General features: G+C 40.7%; 1 protein-coding gene across 2 annotated transcripts in view; it reads right to left on the bottom strand.

Moving 5' to 3' along the window:
• Positions 1-21,538, bottom strand: part of LOC126295301 (zinc finger protein 708-like) — a 202,866-nt gene that overhangs the window by 74,032 nt on the left and 107,296 nt on the right. For both annotated transcript variants that reach the window (XM_049987738.1, XM_049987739.1), the window contains exons 5-6: positions 5,462-5,554; positions 3,156-3,218 (exon numbers count right to left, since the gene is read on the bottom strand). In XM_049987738.1, the coding sequence (XP_049843695.1) occupies positions 3,156-3,218; positions 5,462-5,554 (156 nt within the window). The remainder of the gene's footprint in view (positions 1-3,155; positions 3,219-5,461; positions 5,555-21,538) is intronic.

The raw sequence follows: 21,538 nt of genomic DNA on the forward strand, positions 1-21,538 counted from the left end.
ATCCTATGACTGTCAGCTACATTTGGCAACACTATCTTACATGAAGATTAGCAAATGATTTCTATCTTTTATTAGTTTTATTTCTGTAATGAATGATGAGGAAATCAAATGGAATGAGGCAGAAGAGAGAGAGGTTCCGCAAGATGACTATGTTTGGTAAATCAAGTCAGTCATAATAGGAAATAAGATATCATTCCATTCCTGCAACAAAAATATGTTACTGAAGAAAAATTTAATACAAAGTACAATAAAGTATTGAAAAACTAACTGATACACCTAACAGTCCCATTGTGAACTTCCAGTGCATGCATTTTTGTCAAGGGTTACTTTAAGTACCAAAGGGAAATCATCAATTCTTAGAGAGGATAGTCATATAGGTGACTGACTAGCCAGAGAAATGGCCAGATACTAACACTGATGTGCAGATTGTTCCAAACTATAAAAAATAAATACAACAAACGATTTGTAGATTTCTGAGATCAATAAAATATGGCAAAAAATGTAGACTATGACTTAATGCCTCAATTTGCTAAATGGTGACAATTTGACAAAAATACATTGATATGGTTCTTTAAGAGATATCACTAAATAAATTAATTCCAACAAATGTATCCCATCTGGACTAGTAGGAGGCAGACAACTTAAGAGTTTGAAGTGACTGAATCATGTATTGTACACTGACTGCTAGTTCCCCTCACATTCATCCATAGTTTCCCCACAGTAATACGAGTCTCTTCCTTTCAAGCACCCTGATATCATGGAGGAAGGTTGTATACTGCACTGCAATATTTCCCATAAAGCCCTTTGCTACTGGATCTATTTCACAAGCTGAATTCTCCAGCCATTAATATATTCACACACACACACACACACACACTTTTTTCTAAAGTTACAATACGTGTTGTATTAATCACGCTACCCTTGCATCAACTGCAGCTACTGTGTTGTTCCTAAAGAATTGGGAAACAACAAAAATTCAGAAAAACTCTTCACAACATAAGTACAGTTTAGTAGGTGGCTCATTATGCAAAGCATTTCAATAACATCTTAGCAAAATTAGCCAAACTTAGTAACTTAATACCAGTGTTTGAGTTTTCACCATAAAAAATATGTGGTGCTATATTCATGACACTACATCTCATAAAATGAAGTGATGTTTAACATAATATAAGTCTGAGAAGCTGTCCCTAAAAGCTTATTTTTTTTACCTTTGTAAAACTTTACTGTGCACAAATACTGCTGCTAGCTATCTTAATAATGGACAGTATATCAAAAGTAGAGTGGAATCTTTTCTGTTCTCACTGTATGTGGAAGAAAATATTTCTTAATTTTCCAACCCACTGGTTATCACAAACTTCTCTGAGTTCCTCAGTGAAGCTAAACTCAGAAAACCCAAAGTGAACCAAATGACTCATATATTCCCATTTTTGTTTTATAGGTTATCATTATGACAGATTTCCTCTGATGTAAATCAACATTTTTGTCAGCAATTTTTATTAAAAACATCAAAGAGCACGTTATATAACACACACAAAATGTTGTCATCTGAATTACTGGAAACATATGTTACCAAATGAAGCATGATTACACTCTCCTAGAGACCCAAATGCAGAGGAAGAGCACAAAGTACTACCACAGCAGTAACTATTGCATCTCATCAACACTGCAGTAGCAGTGGAAGTTGTGTCCCAGTCGTTAGTGTTAGTGACATGACCTAGTATCCTCGTATGCAGCGGCCACCAGTGAAGTGTAACTGTAGTAGTCCCACAGTTTATATTTTCTTTGCATCATGTGAGTTAATGGTTATCAGAATTAACTGAGTTATTGAAATGCTCAAGTCAGCAGAAAGTTCTTTCCACAATTGAATGTCAGTACAATTTTTCAATATAGAATTTTTTGCTGTGGAATGTTTACTTTGATTCCACAAACAGTGGTAATGAAACTGCATTAGATGAAGTGTTTCTTATTGAAATAATACTAGCCTACATACGAAACAAAGAGAAAATATCCAAAAAAGTACTACATCATAGACCCAGAGTTTCACCTTATCGGGACTGGATTTGTTTTCCTAAGTTTATAAAGACAGATTACTTTGCAGTAGCTTAAAAGTGAACTGCCCTTTGTGTGCCGTACATTAATCATCTGTTTTGGGTGCACAAAAGATTAATATGCAGCATGCTAAAGGCAATTTTCTTCTGAACTACTGCAGGTTATATACAGCTGCTGCCAAGATAGCCGTCATAAGAAACTTATCATAGATTTTATGAAATGAGAGTGTCATTTAGTTAACAATTACTCTTTCTCTTTTCCACTAGATTCTAATAACTTGACGTATTATTTTCCTCCATTTTCTCATCTTCTTGCTAAATACAACAGTAAGTGAAGATTTTAGCTTATTTTTCAAACATGGGCACTACTTTGCCATGTACATTCCAAGAGCTTCTTACTGATGCATAATATAATACTATTAATATTCTACCAAAGTAAGCTCTACCAAGATTGTAAAAGCATCCTAGTTCCATTGTTCTGAGAATGAAGAAGTGGAGGGAAGCTAAAGCCATTTCTGTCATCAACCTACACAGGTTTTTCATAAGCTACAGGATTTTTACACATTTTTAAATTTTAAAACATACAGATGTATGTGTACATCCGAGACAGCACCAGCAATAGTCTCCTAAAGTAAATCTTGGTATCCTGTATTCCATCTCTTTGCTATGGAATATTCAATACACATTTACTGTGGAACCCATTATTGTGCTAACAAGCAAATGGGTACTTCTGAATCCTTGTATCTGAAATATACAGCTTTCTCAGCCATAATTTCCTTTGCTTTGATACATTCAATGCAAACTCAAACAAAACTTACAAATTTAACTGATATTTTACAAATGGTTACACAGTTATTTATTCACAATCATAACAAAATGGTTATGTCTTAGCTCATGAAGACTTTTTGGGTCTTTATCAGTTGTGTTTGCATGCACAACACATGAATATTTGTACTTCCATGGTTTCAAATTATCCTATATTGTTGCTGTCAATACATGTGCCCTCAATACAATTTTATTCACTATGTAAAGAATTAAGTGGTAGCACAGAGCAAAAACTAAGATTATACCTTTAATTTATGTAGATAACTATAATATGTGGCTTACCTCATCATCTGTTACACTCAGTGGGTCACATACATCCAGAGAATCATTTGCAGAGGTTAAGACCTGCATAAATTGAAAAGCATTAATGGCAAAATTAAAATATTATGAATTAAGAACACAGTATCATAAGCTATGTTTGTAAATACTACACAGAGAAAAAGACAATTTCACTGTTGCATTACTTCTGTCTCATATTGTCGTTATAGACAGAAAGTCGAAGCTGTAATATAAACCAAAGCTTGAAGGTGCATCTCAACTATTGCAGAGACAAAGTTACCAACAGAACCACACATTGCTGTTGTCTAGCCAAGTGTTTTACAGTAAGCCTAAGTACTCTTTAATGCAGACACAGGGCATCCCCATGCACTCTTATTTAAATCATCGCCACCTGGACTGCATGAGTCTCTTTGTGAAACTAGTGTGGCTAACAATCAGGGCATACATTAAAACAAAAAGAGTGCTTTAATTCAAATATATTTACATAAGCATCGCAATACAAAACCTTCCATTGTGTGTTACTTTTTCAAGCTGTTCTGGGTGGACTGTTTCCATTGTCATTTCACTTGAATTGTTTACAAATGAATCACTGTCATCAGAAAAATGATTGTCACTCTTGTGTTCACTTGGACATTCCTCTAAATGTTCCACTGTCTATTCCTCAGAAAGAACTGTGTGAGAAGAGCTAGCCATTTTGCACCAGCTAACTTGAACATAATAATTGCAACCTTTCAACACAACTGCTACAGTTCAAGCTAACTAGGGTTCACTACACAGAAGTCCTATGCATCTCAGAATGTCTAGTACAGTGAGATTTGAGACAGAAGCTTTGAAAAATTGTGTCAAATGAGACTCAACAATGGAGTAGAAAACAAAACTCGCAATGTCGAGCACCATAAATGGTTTAAATAATGTAACATAAGCCACTTGATAATCTACTCCTGCTAATGTTGTCACTCTTATGATTTATATTTCATAGGTAACTTGTATTTTGTTATGATTTCAGTGCAAGAATAATGTACTCAGTTGTTGGCTAGAACCATTTTCACGTACATTCATTATGAAATAAAGACACTGCCACACATGTAAAAAGTAAATAAGAAGAGAAAAATTTTGAAACAAGATTTTAATATACATCAGAGCCTAGAATGATCTTTTTTGTTGACTGTTATTGAAAAAATTATCTTATAATCTTAACAGCCTATGGATCTACCACTCCAAATTATGAGCTTTTTATGAGAAAGTAACAATTGCTGTAGAGATTCCTGATAGAGAAGGAACTCAGTTAATAGTTTGTGGAACATTCAATACATATTTTTTAAAGGCTTTGAACTGGGATAATAATGCATTGGAAACATTATCCCATTCTTAACGATGTGATTCCAGTGTGAATTTTCCAATGTGTATGCACCAAGACAACACAACACACAAAGTGGAAATATTTTGATATACAGAGCTCAGCCTGCGGAAAAATTAAATTTTACCTTATTGTTAAGGTACTAGCAGACAAGTGAAAATGACCATAGACTACAATGTGTTCTCACAGTGTATGGGGCTAAATGACAGACTACAAACTCTCAGTCAGACCTTAGAATGTTTTCTGTCACCTACTGCTTCGTTAATTTCTGCAATTTATTGATTAAGGTAAAAAATTAACCTAGCTTTGGAGTCAACATTACAGTGTACAGCCACTATTAAGTGCCTAGGTAATTAAATTCAAAGTCTGGGCAAAGGCATGGGCATACTGACAAGGTGATAAGTCACAACTGGTTATGGTAACAGTGTCGCTAGAGGCTGAAATACACACTTCTTTTAAATGTACATCAAGAGTATGTTTAACTACTATCACATTTAATAACTTCCCTAAACTTGGAATTTTGGCAAAAACTCAGAAATATAAATTATTTATGAAAAGTACAAGGCAGCTAAATGTATTCCTGTAACATATTAATGAAAGTTATTGAAGGACAGAGTTTTTATCAGCCTACATAATTTATAAGAATATGGACTTGTATTAAATGTGAATTTACAGCATCTATGAAATATATATATTTCACAAAATGACTCCTAATAAGGGTTGCTAAAGATATTACACATATTGTTACAAGAACTGTTCCAGTTCTACTCCTGACAGTCTGTAAACAGTCTGCAAATAACTGAACATAACCATAGTATAACAATGCAAGACTACAGGAAAATTACTAGCAGCTAATCTATGCTTCCTTGACTAATGCACCATTTACATTCCAAAATTTGCCAATGATATAATTTTACACCATATGCAATTCATCTGCAAAGTCAATACTCACAAAATTCTCACTTTCTTCTGCTTCCAAATTTAATTCTGAAGGCTCCTTGATAGAACCAAAGGACCCTGATATTACTAATGGATCTTCAAGACACTGAAAAATGAAAATATAATCTCAATTATAATGTATTATACACTCCTGTACATATATCACATGACACTGAATATGTTCTTATGAATACCATCATGATTCTAATCATCAATGATTATAATTCTGTATTATTGAGGGGAGAGAACTAAACCAGTTTGCTGGCCAGCTATTCTACTACCACATATACATATGAGGTTATTCCAGTGTCACACAACACAATGGCCTTTCCCATAAGATTCCAACAAGGCTTTCTCTTATGTAACACATTTCATATCATTAACAGACCTGGAATGGACACTGGCCTCACATCCTGCCTCTAGCAACACTATTCGCTATATTTCAGTCAGGCTTAATTCAACCATAACTTCTGGGATCCATAAACTAGGTGCATTTCCTGGGGCCTCCTTGTCCTTACAGCTTTGGTCTGAATGGCTTCAGGTATGCATGTCAAATGTCCAGCCCACTGAAGTCTTCTATAGATGAAACACAGTGCTGTTTCCATCTTTCAAGTGCTGAGTGCAAACGACTGCATGCAAGAACAGTAGCTGTCTACAGAGCTGTGACAACAGTGAGACATTGCTACAAAGATGTTTACAAAACTACATTACATTAGTAGTTGACGAAGGTGTATAATAAGGCTACCACACTCAGTCCACTGCAATTGTCAGTGATCAACTTATGCAGACTCAACTGCATTCTTCAGTTCCTTGACAACAAGGGGCTTTCTTGTGAATCTCTGGTAATTTCTGCTACTTGTTCATCTTCATGTCCACCAATATCAATCATGCAATAAACCAAATATCTTCACCAATATTTTATGCAAAGTAAGGGTTCTTGTGAAATTTCTTTTACATACTAAAGCCATCAGCTTCATGTAGGCCCAATAAAACCATAACTATTATATTCCTAGATTTTAGGATTTTTTAAAAATAGTGGGCAAAACTATTATTTTCTCATGCTAGCAACTGATCAGTGATACACACTTTTATATTCATATTTAAGCTACTGTTTTCAGACGTGTTACTTTTACATTAGATAATTTTGCCTCATTAATCCTCTGACTGTTATGTACAAGACTTGGTAGCTATGCCCTTTGGTGCTGCAGCACCATCCTTCCAGCCACGTATTGGTTGCTGAATCCTGTTAATGGATCCACAATTTGTCAGCTTTGTGTTTTATCATATTGTTTCCATCTATGGCGATCAAAACAGTCAATAGGAGCAGTTTCACTACCACACCATGCATGGCACAGCAATGTGTAGTTTAGGACTGAAGGCAGAACTGAGCCTCTGCAGATGTTACATGGAGAGGGGCCTAGGTGGCTGGTTCCCACACTATGCAACATGCAACAGATCACCTGGCAAGATGCAGTTTGTGCACATATAGCAAGGAGCTAAATCTTACACCAGACAGTGATTCCATTTTTATTCATTTACATAGTCCAATATTAATGAACCTTTGTAATATGCAATAATATGTAAGTATGAATTCACCACATAAATTTCAAGTCAGTAGCTTTCACAGTCCTGAAAGTGTAGTCAGAACAAACCTGAAGTGTATGTGAAGAATGAAACTTGAATTTTGCGAGCATTTCCTGGAATAGTAGAGAGAGTCATACACTCTGATTCAGTGGAATAAATACGAAAATTGTCAGTAACTGTATTGGAGACGCAAAGTCCTTATGCTGGTTCATAAAAGATGTAAAGATATAATCATTATAAGTTTATTTGGAACAAATATTTTGGAAATTTAACAAATTATGTTTAATAAGTGTTATTAGTCAATCAGAGAGATATTCTTCAATATCTGTAGAAAACTCACTGCCTATCACTATAATCAGTCAAGCAGGGAAATACATGTTTCTGTGGAACAAGGTGGTGTATTGCACAAGCCTTACTCGGGAAGTCACAATTGAGTCATCAGTGTGTAAAGTTTTTATGCTGTGACTTCAATGATTTTATGAAAATGTTGCCAAAATGCCTTTTAATCAGTAAAAAAGGCCATGGACAGATGAAAATGGGCATGTTTATGATATCTGATTTTAATGGCATATTATATATAAGTCATATATAATGAAAGAAATTGAGTTTTTGGTATATTTTGTTGACATACCAACAAATTGTACACAAAATCAAATTAAAGCAGTTTATATACTGACTGAATCAGTATTTAGTGACATCATGAGTTAGATGAACTATGGACTTCTAGTGTCATCTTTTATTTGAGATTAAAGCTTAAACTTTAGACAGAAATGCTTTTACAATCTACTAGAGATTTGGTTAACATTGTAGTACGGATCTGAAAGGAGTATTCTAATTTGGCTGTTCTGAGAATATACAACATATATTTTTAAAACATTTATTCCAAGTAAACAAATCCTATACAGTAAAATGACATTTCATCCTTTCAGTTATTTCCTGTTATGGTGCAGTCTAGATGTTTATGAAGTGCTGCCAGAGTTTTAACAGCTTTTCTTAGCTGATTACCGCCTCGTGTCACCTACATCTGGAAGCAGAGTATATGGGGTTTAACAAAGTGAATGAAACCATCCATATGTTACAGGATTACAGGCTTGTATGATAGTTCTTTGTACATACCATACTGCTGCACACAGATGCCAGTAAATTTGCCTAATATAAGCAGCTGCAAGCCTGAGCACTGGCATTTCACAGTGTTCCAAAAGTTCACCACACTATACCCAAGAATCATCCTGCTCACTGTGGACTCCACAGTTGCCATACAAGTAAATATCCTGATTCACTAACACACTATAGAGCTCTGACTTGTCTGGTGCTGACACTGCCAGGCCAACATGCTCCACACCTAATCTGCTCTGATGTCAGCCTTCATCTCTCCATATGAACCTTGGTCACCATAGATTTTCAACATTGTAGATAATGTATGAATCCTATGATGGCTCTACATCAGTTTCAGTTTCAGATAAGAAGCCCTCTATTATGCGTTTTGTTCAGTCAGAAAAATGATATCTGTTAATAAACCTAATTTAATTTTACTCATTTTACTTTTGCCATGAATACAGAACTCTTGACAAGACGGTAAATGCACTTCAAATGTAAATCGTAATAGCAATAGCAAAGGAATTAAGTCATGGACAAGCTATTCTCAGATACCTAGAACTGCAGAAAAAACAACAAGAGTAGCAGTGGCAGTGGGGGTATAAGACCAGAAGGTGAGACAACATGAGCAACAACACCAACAGCTACTATACCTCGTGAAAAAGCAACAACTATCAGCCACATCATCACCATTTCACCTATCAGCAAGCAACATCAATGATGTGGACCAATGCTGTGATTAACTCGAGACATGCTGTCAGCCATAAGGATACCAGCTAATCAGAGAACTCTTCCTGCAAACAAGAACCTCCAGCACTGAACTTCAAAGATTCAAAGAGCTGTTAGCCAAGTTGAGCAGTTACTATGACCAACAAAAGCATGAGGTATCTGAACAATTGAGCTTTCTTAACTACACCAGTCAAGCAGGTCATATTTATTTGCAATATACTACTTGACTCCAAGGTATCAGCTGGTGTTGTAAATTTCAGTACACAGCAGATGACTGCAGTAAATCATATGCCAATGCGCTCATTCAAGACAGACTAGCACAAGACACACTGACCAGCAGGTTAAGGGTTGATGTACTGAAGTTATTTAACCCTAGTTTAAAAGATGTACTACCCATAGTGTATACCTATCAAATAACCCAAAAGGCTGGCAGGCTGGAGCTCCAGGCAACAGATGGTGATGCTAGCAACAGCTCACCAGGGTTTTGTCACATGTTACAGGTTTAAAAAACATTACCACAGAGTCTGTCTCCACCACCAAGCAATCTGCATGACTTGGGGGAAATAGTCCACTTTGCAACCTTCTGCAGCAGTACAAGAGCATTATTGGCCCCAAAAGTGGATACCATTAGCACTATCAAAGACAGGGCCTTGTGGATATACCGAGGGACCGTAAAGAAGACAATTCAGTTCCACCTTTATTCAGTGACCACAGCAACATTCCTATGAGCCCAAATGTAAACATCACTGGGCTCTCCTCAACTAATGTATTGTTCCACGCCATTAATTGGGTTTGGCCAAACTCCATTTTAGTTTAAAAGTGAATGGTTTGGCCAAGTGACACAAATTGGTCACCATACATTTCAGATTCACAGCAGTCAAAAACAAAACTGTTCCATATTATCCAGCATGATCTAAAAACACATTCTTGCTCACAATCATAGACTATACTAATGTCATCATCAATGAATTTGTACTGCCACATCAAATCAGTAATTTATGTTCATTTACCAACGTGTTTAAACAATAATTAGGACCTGAAAAGGGATTGTCAGCTCACATTCCACTCAGAGTCAACACCAGTCACCAATTATTGTGGACAGAACCAACTCCCCTATGCTATTAGAAACCAAGCAAGGCAAAACTTGCCTAAGCACCTGAAATGTGTTGCAAACAGTGTCATCATGTCACTGGGCTTCCCTGATGGTTATGGTTCATAAACAAGGTGGCTCTCATCAAATTTCTGGTGATTTCAAGGTTACATTGAAAGCTCAAGCCACAGCTGACACATGCTCATGGAACATCTACTTTCATTTGTACCTCAAGGTTATGGTTGTTCTAAAACAGATTTGTCAGAAGTCTGTAGATTAGCAGGCATAGACGATGGTCATCAACACACCATTTGACCAGTGCACAAACTAATTATTCACACAGAGAGAGAGAGAGAGAGAGAGAGAGAGAGAGAGAGAGAGAGAGAGAGAGAGGGGGGGGGGGGGAGAGGGAGAGAGAGAGGGGGGAGAGGGAGAGGAGGGGGAGGGGGAGAGGGAGGGGGAGAGGGAGGGGAGGGTGAGGGTGAGGGAGGGAGGGAGGGAGGGGTGAGGGAGGGAGGGAGGGAGGGGGGAGGGAGGGGGAGGGAGGGGGGAGGGAGGGAGGGTGGAGGGAGGGGGGTGGGGGAGGGGGTGGGGGAGGGAGGGGGGAGGGAGGGAGGGAGGGGGAGCGAGGGGGGGAGGGAGGGGGGAGAGGGAGCGAGGGGGGGAGGGAGGGGGAGGGCGGGAGGGAGGGTGGGAGGGAGTGAGGAGGGAGGGAGGGAGGGAGTGAGGAGGGAGGGAGGGAGGGAGGGAGGGAGGGAGGGCGGGAAGGAGGGAAATGTTAAAGGATGTGAGGAAATCTTTGGGGAAAAACAATAACCATGATAAAATGGCTCACTGAGGTATATGGAAAAGTTTTGAAATCTAGAATGAAAGGGCGGTACGTTTACATCAGAGTAAGGGTAAGAAGTAAACATTCTAAGTGGAAAAACCATGTTCAGTTAAAACATATACGAACTGATAAAGGAATTTTAATAATCATACAGGAATATGGCTGCTGCACATCTTGTAAAGTACTAAAGGTCACCATTCCACAAAATAGAAGCAACTTTTTATGCAAAAGGTCATTCTCAATCCTTTGACAGTAGCAGAATGCAACAATAGTCAAAGGACACCATGTCATAGCTGCAATTGGGAGTACAGCAACTCAGCATCAATGTATCTCTTTTGACACTGACTGATGTAACAGTTTGGAAACATACAATTTGTAAGGGGAATTGTTGATAACTTCAGTAAAAGGCAAATATTTGGATATGGTAACATCTGTGCAGCATCAATAAGTTGAGGCCCTATTTTCTTGCTTGACAAGTATATCATAGCATTATTCAATGTATATTGTGTTCATAGATTTTTTGATGTTAAATTCAAGTGTTTTCATGAGCACACTACCAGGAAAACCGGTCATTGAAGCTGAAACTGCTACAGAATAATAAACAGTAATTTCCACTGACAAAAGCTTTATATTGTAGTAATCATAGAATAAACTCTGCAGATCTGTGTCAACCCATTGAATGTCTCGTCTTGACAGTCTTAGGACATGAGAATCCATTTTCATTGCCATTCTGACCAGTAGAATGAAAAACAATCTTGTTCTGATAAGTACTATATAACGCCAATCACTCAAGATGCCTTGCTGTTTATTGGGTGATATGATTAGCACAAAAAGTGCTGAATAGGTACTCATGGAACTCATGGCATCTGATAATGTTGACTACTTCATTCATTATTCGCAAATAATTCATTTCTGTGCTGGGTATGTTGATGAAAATAACTTCTGATCTAGAGGCAGTTGCAAATCGGATTATGGAAGATCTTATTTTGGAACTGCAATAGCCTCCAGCTATTAACTCGTCGACATATGGTATTGCTAAGCATTTATCACAGATGCTAAAACCCTTGGTGAAAGTACTACAGGGAATGCGGCTGGAAAATGAAGACCTACTAGTCAGCTTCAATGTGAAATCCTTATTCATACGAGTACCAATAGAAGACTCCCTGGCTTCTCGAAGAACACTTTGAGGAGGATATTATCAAGCTCTAGCACCAACTGCTAGAGTTCCATCAACACCTCAACAGCATACATGGAAATATCAAATTTACCATGGAGATAGAAGAGAACAGAAGCTTACCCTTTCTGGATATCCTGATCACAAGAAACATGGACGGCACGCTGGGACACGCAGTGTATATAAAAAAACACACACGGACCTCTGTCTTAACGCCAATAGCTGCCACCGTCCTGTGCAATGCAATGCTGTACTCAACATCTTAGTGCACAGGGCCAGGTCCGTCTGCGATAAGGGAAGTTTTCCAGGAGAATTACAACACCTAAAGGACACCTTCAAGAAAAATGGATACAGTGCGAGACAAATAAGGAGAGCTCCGATGACTGACCACAAGAAGAGAGGAGAGAGACCGAATGAAGACGAAGCAATGTGCTGTGTGTTCTTGCCACACGCGGGTCCTCAGACGTCCAAGATCGCGAGAATTCTCAAGAAACATAAAGTGAAGACCGTTTTCCACACAGCAGGAAATTCAAAGACCTTCACAGTTCAACCAAGGATCCACTTGGTCTGACGGCACCAGGTGTGTACAAGATCGGATGCAATATATAGGACAGAGGCAGCGTTGCAACTCACAGCGCCGCAGTGAACACATGAGGCATGTGCGCTTGGGTCAAACCAACAAATCTGCTGTGGCGGAACATAGTATTGACGAGAAGCACACCTTCGATTTCGAGGACACAAAGAAAATATGCAGTACAACCGGATTTTGGGACTCAGTAATCAAAGAGTCCATAGAAATATGGTTACACAACACCATAATCAACTGCAACAGTGGCTACCATCTCAGCACAGTCTGGGAGCCTGCAATCAGGAAAATCAGAGAAGAACGTTCCGTTCCACCAAGGGCAGCGGACGGAGCAGACAGAGACGGACACCGGGACTGAAAAAGCCGCGCACGTGTCCCCCCCCCCCCCCCCCCCCCCACCACCACTGGCCGATCCAGGCGCATCTGGCGATTCCGCGGGCGCGTGACTGACTGGGCGCGGGAAGCGGAGAGCGGTCCAGCAGAGATATAAGCCCGCGACCGACGATATGCCGACACTTCGCCTGAAGATGATTGAGACGCATTCCATCGAAACATTGCTACAAGACGACGATGCTACTCGGCTGACAACCCGTGAAAGCTTCATATATTAATAAACTAGTCAGCTCGGCATAAATCTGATATTTTTCTGGCTGCAGAAAAGAAACGTCTTACCTCTCTTATAAGACATTATTTAAAGGAAGTGAAGCAGTTATGGTCTCTGATAAATTCAAGTTTGAACATGTCTGCTTCTCAGTGGCATTTTTTGCGCCTAATCATTATATCACCCAATAAACAGCAGATCATCTGGAGCGGTAAACTTTATTATTAAGTACTGACCAATACAATATTGTTTTTCATTCCATAAGCCAAAATTTGAATAGCCTAAAGGGTGTCAAGATGAGACATTCAGTGAACTGGTGGAGATCTGCTGTCATGATGATCAGCCTGCAGCAGCTCTCAAAGGCCTGCCATTGTCAGAGCAGGTAGCAGACAAATTCCGCCTACTATTGTCTTCAGCACATGAATGTGATAGTGGGATTGTGCCTCTGGCCCACAGAATCGACAGGTATGTCGTGTATTTATTATAGAAAAGCCATTGTGCAATAACTAGCATGAACAACTGGTATGCCGTTGGACATATTGGTCCAGCATAAATAACATCACCACCAACATGATCAAGGATTGCATTTTGTGTGCCACATCACACGAAGTACCTTACCAGAAGTTCTACTCATTGACAGCACTACAAGAACAGAGAAGCCTACATTATGGACTTTACAGGACAATCATGGGGTGGATTTGGGTGGGCATAACGTACCCCATGTCTCACTTCCCATATGTCAGCCAGTTATCCTCATCAGCACAGGGTTCCAGCAGAGCCCTGAGTAATAAAGGGTGGTCCATTGATAGTGACCCATTCAAATGTCTCACGAAATAAGCGTCAAACGAAAACACTATAAAGAAGGAAACTAGTCTAGCTTGAAGGGGGAAACCAGATGGTGCTATGGTTGGCCTGCTAGATGACACTGCCTTAGGTCAAACGGATATCAACAGATTTTTTAAAAACAGGAACTCCCATTTTTATTACATATTTGTGTAGTACGTAAAGAAATATGAAAGTTTTAGTTGGACCACTTTTTTCGCTTTGTGGTAGATGTCGCTGTAATAGTCACAAACATATGGCTCACAATTTTAGACGAACAGTTGGTAATAGGTAGATTTTTTAAATGAAAATACAGAATGTAGGTATGTTTGAACATTTTATTTCGGTTGTTCCAATGTGATAAATGTACCTTTTTTGCACCTATTTCTGAGAATGCATGCTGTTACAGTGTGTTTACCTGTAAATACCTGTTTAATGCAATAAATGCTCAAAATGATGTCCGTCAACCTCAAAGCATTTGGCAATACGTGTAATGACATTCCCCTCAAAAGCGAGTAGTTCGCCTTCCATAATGTGCACACATGCATTGACAATGCACTGACGCATGTTGTCAGGCGTTGTCAGTGGATCACGATAACAAATATCCTTCAATGTTCCCCACATAATAAAATCCGGGGGGTGTCAGATCCGGTGAACGTGCGGGCCACTGTATGGTGCTTCGATGGACCAATCCACCTGTCATGAAATATGCTATTCAATACTGCTTCAACCGCAAGCAAGCTATGTGCCGGACATCCATCATGTTGGAAGTACATCGCCATTCTGCCATGCAGTGAAACATCTTGTAGTAAAATACGTAGAGTATTACATAGGAAATCAGTATACATTGCACCAGTTGGATTGCCATCGATAAAATGGGGGCCAAATATCCTTCCTCCCATAATGCCGCACCATACATTATCCCGCCAAGGTCGCTGATGTTCCACTTGTTGCATCCGTCGTGGATTTTCTGTTGCCCAATAGTGCATTTATACCGGTTTACGTTACTGCTGTTGGTGAATGACGCGTCGTCGCTAAACAGAATGGGTGCAAAAAAATCTGTCACCGGCCCGTAATTTCTCTTGCGCCCAGTGGTAGAATTGTGCTCGACGTTCAAGGCGTCGCCATGCAATTCCTGGTGTATAGAAATTGGGTACGGGTGCAATCGATGTTTTTGAGATTCCCGATTCTCGCACAATTTGTCTGCTACTGATGTGCGGATTAGCCGTGACAGCAGCTAAAACATATACTTGGGCATCATCATTTCTTATAGGTCATGGTTGACATTTCACATGTGGTTGAACACTTCCTGTTTCCTTAAATAACGTAACTATCCGGTGAACAGTCCGGACACTTGGATGATGTCATCCAGGATACCGAGCAGCATACATGGCACACGCCCGTTGGGTATTTTGATCACAATAGCCATACATCAACACGATATCGACCTTTTCCGTAATTAGTAAACGGTCCATTTTCACACGGGTAATGTATCACGAAGGAAAAATCCTCCGTACTGGCAGAATGTTACGTGATACCACGTACTTACACTTTTGTGACTATTACAACGCCATCTATCACAAAGCGAAAAAAGTGGTCCAACTAAAACATTCATATTTCTTTACATACTACACGAATATGTAATAATAATGGGTGTTACTATTTAAAAATACGCATTTTAAATCCATTTGCCCTATGGCAGCGCCATCTAGCGGACCAACCATAGTGCCATCTGGTTTCTCCCTTCAGGCTAGACGAGTTTTGTTCTTTGTAGTTTTTTCGTTTGATGCTTATTTCGTGAGATATTTGGCCCGGACACTATCAATGGACCACCCTGTATGTTGCTATTCAAAGCTTATGAGAAGAGAACAAAAAGTGCCATCACTCAATTTCCTAGGAGCTTTGCTCAGTGAAAGAGGAGTCAAAATAAGCAGATGTGCCTCCGCTTATCCACATATACTTCACCATTTCGGCAAAAATGAGTGTCACAGTTTATGGCGTATTTTGGAGGCACTTCCTTAATTTTGCAGCCCATGTTTGAAACCCAGTTATTGTTTCTATTTATTTTATTTTTATTGTTTTCATTTATCTAAGCGTGTAGAAGGTTGCCATATGAATGTTTCTTGTTTAATAAGGGGATGTACAGGGGTTATATTAATTGTAAAATTGCAACTGGATTTCACAATAAGTGTCATACATTTATTACGTGTGTGTGTGTGTGTGTGTGTGTGTGTGTGTGTGTGTGTGTGTGTGTGTGTGTGTGTGTGTGGTATATTCAGGGGTTACTATATTTTTTCTGATATTTTGTTCTCATACCAATTCCTGTATAAATTCTTCTACTGTATTCATATGTTCATTGTTTCGGAAGATTTGATGAATTCCCTTAGATAATATTGATCACGGAAACATTTGGAACTTAGGTGTTCTGAACACCATGAGCATCAGGTGAAGGCAGGCTTGCTACAGTGCCATTTCTCCATATAAATTGAACTTAGGAAATAAACATCATTAACACTGCTGAGGATTTCATGCATTGGCAGTAACTTTATGGCAAACCATTGGCAGGACACCCAAATACAGCAGATGAAGTCACAGGGTCACACGTGTGTGGAAAATCAGTCCGCTCTGCCACAAAAATTCTCTGCTCTAAATCACCATGGCAATGTGTGCACAGTGCACATAGATTTTGCGGGACCTTTTTGTAACACTCCCTTGTTGATTGTGTTAGACTTTTATTGCAAGTTTCCTTTTGCTGCCAATGAACTCGACAATGTCACATAGCACAATTCACGTGTTGTTCTCTACTTTCTGCTTCGAAGGTTTGCCTGAAGTCATGGTGTTGGACAACAGCCCTCAGTTCACGTCAAATGAATGTGAAACATTCTGTGAATGCAATGGCATATAGCATCTAACTAGTGCATCATTCAATCCACAGTCAAATGGCGATGTGGGTCGTTTGGTCAAAACATTCAAGCAGATGGATAAACTTCACACCACACACAACAGGGCTCAAGAATTGCAACTGTTTCTCACCTCCTATCGTTCGTGTCCATGAGATGGACAATCAATGGTGAAATTGTTTCACAGCTGCCGCCATTAGAAACTGCTCCACCCTCCTCAGTGTCCGGCAACCAAAGGAAAGCTGCAAGTATCGCTTTGTGCCTCCTCTTGTCCTACTGATGGAGCTGGATCCGCCCATCAGCCAATGCCTTCCACATCTTTGTATGTGCCTCAGGAGGTGGACGCATACCCTTCTGGGCGTTTTCCAGGGGGGTGTTTCCACCAGAGTGCAGGATGGCAGCATACGACTGGAAGTCTGACATCCCCTGAAGCCACAGTTCCAGTCCATTGCAACGTCCATGCTCCTGCCTCCCTTCCCATTGTCACACCTCTTATATGAAACTGGTCTGTCACTTTTGGTGGGGAGGGATGTTCTGGTGTAAAGTCAAGCGCCACCATACCAGTCGGGAATGACAAAGCAGAGAGAGCTGTGAGAAGATGTCAGACAATTGAACGCTGCCCAAACCCTCTCCAGGACGACAATATGAAAGCAACGGCCCCTATGCAAAGAGAATATATGCGACACCCCCGACTGGTCATGACCAGTTGAAGAGTACCTTCAAGATTAGCGAGTTCTATAGCAGCATTGACACTAGTTACTTTGCTAGTAAAATCTATGTAACACCAACTTGGGGATTGTTATACTGAAGATGTTTCTTATTTTGTCTGTCCCCTTCGCTTGAAACACATTTCTGTAACACAAAGTTAAGTACCGCATTTTTATCATTTTATAATAAAACTCATTGATACGAGTTGTTTGAATGTTGTATAGTGATTTGAGAAAGCAGGTTTCCTTGACACCCTGTCAAGATTTAAGGCAAGATTTAACAGCAGCAATGTGCAGACACTGAGAAAATGGCAACTTTGTGCTTTCACCACTAGATGTCAGGGGTGGCATAAAACTGGTTTCATAGTGTTTTCATTTATGTTGCCTGACTGGTAAACTATTTTCCTGACATGTGCAAACAGATTAGAGCATAAACATGAAGAAGTCATGTAAGTATCAATGTTATAGTTTCATTTTTATGTCTATTACCTACAACTTGATTCAATCATGTTTGGAATATACCAAAGTTTTGTTAGATATGACGTTTGAAATAATATCTGACAGTATGACACAACGGGACTCTGTGGATGCAGTTATTCTTGAAGCGTGTGTAACTTTATGAGTTATTTTTATTAAAAATTCGATTCTACAGTGGTAATACTTGCGATATTTTCTTTCAGTATCCCCAGAAGAAAAACTACAAGAGCTGGAAGCACGTCTGGACATTGATGGTGATATGTCCAATGTAGAAGGATGGTCAAGTGAAGACAATGTTGATGTGACATTTTTTGCACCTGTGAATAGCAACGGACAAGAAATGTCAAGTGAATCTGAAAGGAAAATGATTCAATTGCTTTAAAACTGAACTACATGACGAGAAGTAAGCCTCCCTGGCGTCTTACTGAGGTTTTCGAGACGCCTCCACCTGCTCCACAATTTGATGCACCCCAGTGGTAAGGGAAAGAAATTTAACCATATCAAATTTCAAAAAACATACCTGAATCCATGTTTGAGTTTATTTCCTCAAGTTAGACTTGTTTTTAAAGGGAACTCTCTAAAAACTAAATCACAGGAAATCGGAATATTTTTTCATTGGTTGGTTGGTTTGGAGAGTAAAGGATCTAAAATACAGTGCCATCAGTCTCTTTTTCCTCATGCAAACAGGTCTCAGGTTAAAATCATACCCAAAAGGAGTCAGAGAAAGTAAAAGGACGTACAGCAAACTGGAAACCACACTGAAAGAAAAAACGTATGAAGCAAACCAAAAGTGGAAAACGTGCACTAAACGGAAAAAGCGGTGGAAGGCATTAAAATAATACAGGAGGTGGCCTGAGCTGGCTGATTGCAACAATAAAAGAGGATGAACCAACCACTCTGCAACACACTAAACTCTTCAGCAGGAAAACATGAGGCTAGAGAAACACAAATAGGGGAAAGACGAACATCAAGGTGAACAAACAGCAAAGTGCGAGGAAGAATCAAAAAAGAGGGAGGGTTTAAGGCCTTGGAGATAAGGTCAGACATACGCCATTAGATTGAGTAATAAAAACCTACCTCTCAAAGAAAATGTACAACTAGATCAGACACTGATGCATTGTCTTCTAGCACCATAGGCAGTGTGTGGGAAGGTTGAAAGTCTGCCTCAGGGCAGCTAAAATGCAGCAGTCCAACAAGATGTGGACCACAGTCAAGTGAATCCTCGTGACACAGGAGGTGACTAAGTCATAGAAGCATGGCTGATGTGGAGCTGGAGAAAGGACTATAGACTCCCTGTAAGTGACTCACATGGTTGATCTCTACACATTCGTTGTCTCTTTGGTAACATGTACACTCCTGGAAATTGAAATAAGAACACCGTGAATTCATTGTCCCAGAGAGGGAAACTTTATTGACACATTCCTGGTGTCAGATACATCACATGATCACACTGACAGAACCACAGGCACATAGACACAGGCAACAGAGCATGCACAATGTTGGCACTAGTACAGTGTATATCCACCTTTCGCAGCAATGCAGGCTGCTATTCTCCCATGGAGACGATCGTAGAGATGCTGGATGTAGTCCTGTGGAACGGCTTGCCATGCCATTTCCACCTGGCGCCTCAGTTGGATCAGCGTTCGTGCTGGACGTGCAGACCGCGTGAGACGACGCTTCATCCAGTCCCAAACATGCTCAATGGGGGACAGATCCGGAGATCTTGCTGGCCAGGGTAGTTGACTTACACCTTCTAGAGCACGTTGGGTGGCACGGGATACATGCGGACGTGCATTGTCCTGTTGGAACAGCAAGTTCCCTTGCCGGTCTAGGAATGGTAGAACAATGGGTTCGATGATGGTTTGGATGTACCGTACACTATTCAGTGTCCCCTCGACGATCACCAGAGGTGTACGGCCAGTATAGGAGATCGCTCCCCACACCATGATGCCGGGTGTTGGCCCTGTGTGCCTCGGTCGTATGCAGTCCTGATTGTGGCGCTCACCTGCACGGCGCCAAACACGCATACGACCATCATTGGCACCAAGGCAGAAGCGACTCTCATTGCTGAAGACGACACAGTCTCCATTCGTCCCTCCATTCACGCCTGTCGCGACACCACTGGAGGCGGGCTGCACGATGTTGGGGCGTGAGCGGAAGACGGCCTAACGGTGTGCGGGACCGTAGCCCAGTTTCATGGAGACGGTTGCGAATGATCCACGCCAATATCCCTGGAGCAACAGCGTCCCTAATTTGCTGGGAAGTGGTGGTGCGGTCCCCTACGCACTGCGTAGGATCCTACGGTCTTAGCGTGCATCCGTGCATCGCTGCGGTCCGGTCCCAGGTCGACGAGCACGTGCACCTTCCGCCGACCACTGGCGACTACATCTATGTACTGTGGAGACCTCACGCCCCACGTGTTGAGCAATTCGGCGGTACGTCCACCCGGCCTCCCGCATGACCACTATACGCCCTCGCTCAAAGTCCGTCAACTGCACATACGGTTCACGTCCACACTGTCGCGGCATGCTATCAGTGTTAAAGACTGCGATGGAGCTCCGTATGCCACGGCAAACTGGCTGACACTGACGGCGGCGGTGCACAAATGCTGTGCAGCTAGCGCCTTTCGACGGCCAACACTGCGATTCCTGGTGTGTCCGCTGTGCCATGCGTGTGATCATTGCTTGTACAGCCCTCTCGCAGTGTCCGGAGCAAGTATGGTGGGTCTGACACACCGGTGTCAATGTGTTCTTTTTTCCATTTCCAGGAGTGTAGTTTATATGGTGTATTGAGGATGTGCCATTCTTTATTCCAGACCCTAAAAACTTCATGGTTTAAACTAACTGGAGAGCAGTCTCCCATATGCAAACCTCTACCATAGCCTGTTTGGCCAGCCTGTCAGCAAATTCATTTCCCTGAATCCCGACATGTCTTGTGGTCCAAATGAGGGTCACTGAACGTCTAATGTTTTCAAGAGCATAAACAGACTCCTAAATAGTCATCACCAAAAGATGGTGAGCAAAGCACTGGTCAAGAGCTTGTAGGCTGCTTATGGAGTCACTACAAATAAGGAATGACTCACTTGTGCAGGAGCAGATATGCTAAAGACACGATAGATGGCCACCAACTCTGCAGTGAAGACACTGCAGCCATCCAGCAAGAAGAACTGTTCAGTATGTCCAGCACGAGCGTAAGCGAAGGAACACGACCATCGACAACTGAGCCATCAATGTAGACTATTTCTGAGCCCTGAAACTAGCTGAGAATGGAGAAAAGTTGGCAGTGGATGGCGTCAGGACGAAGTGAGTATTTGGTGCTCGTGATACGTCCAGACAAAGTTGTGGCCAAAGGCATGGACCATGGAGGTGTACGTAAGTCGACTCAGAGGGAAGGTGACAGAAGGGAAGACTCGAGTTCTTGAGTTCTGGGAGAAGAGACAGGACCTGGACTGCGATTGGAATTGGCAAACTGGGCTCCTGTTGTGGGAGATGGGTTG

Source organism: Schistocerca gregaria, chromosome 11 (assembly GCF_023897955.1).
Source record: "Schistocerca gregaria isolate iqSchGreg1 chromosome 11, iqSchGreg1.2, whole genome shotgun sequence".
In the NCBI taxonomy this organism is placed as follows: Eukaryota; Metazoa; Arthropoda; class Insecta; order Orthoptera; family Acrididae; genus Schistocerca; species Schistocerca gregaria.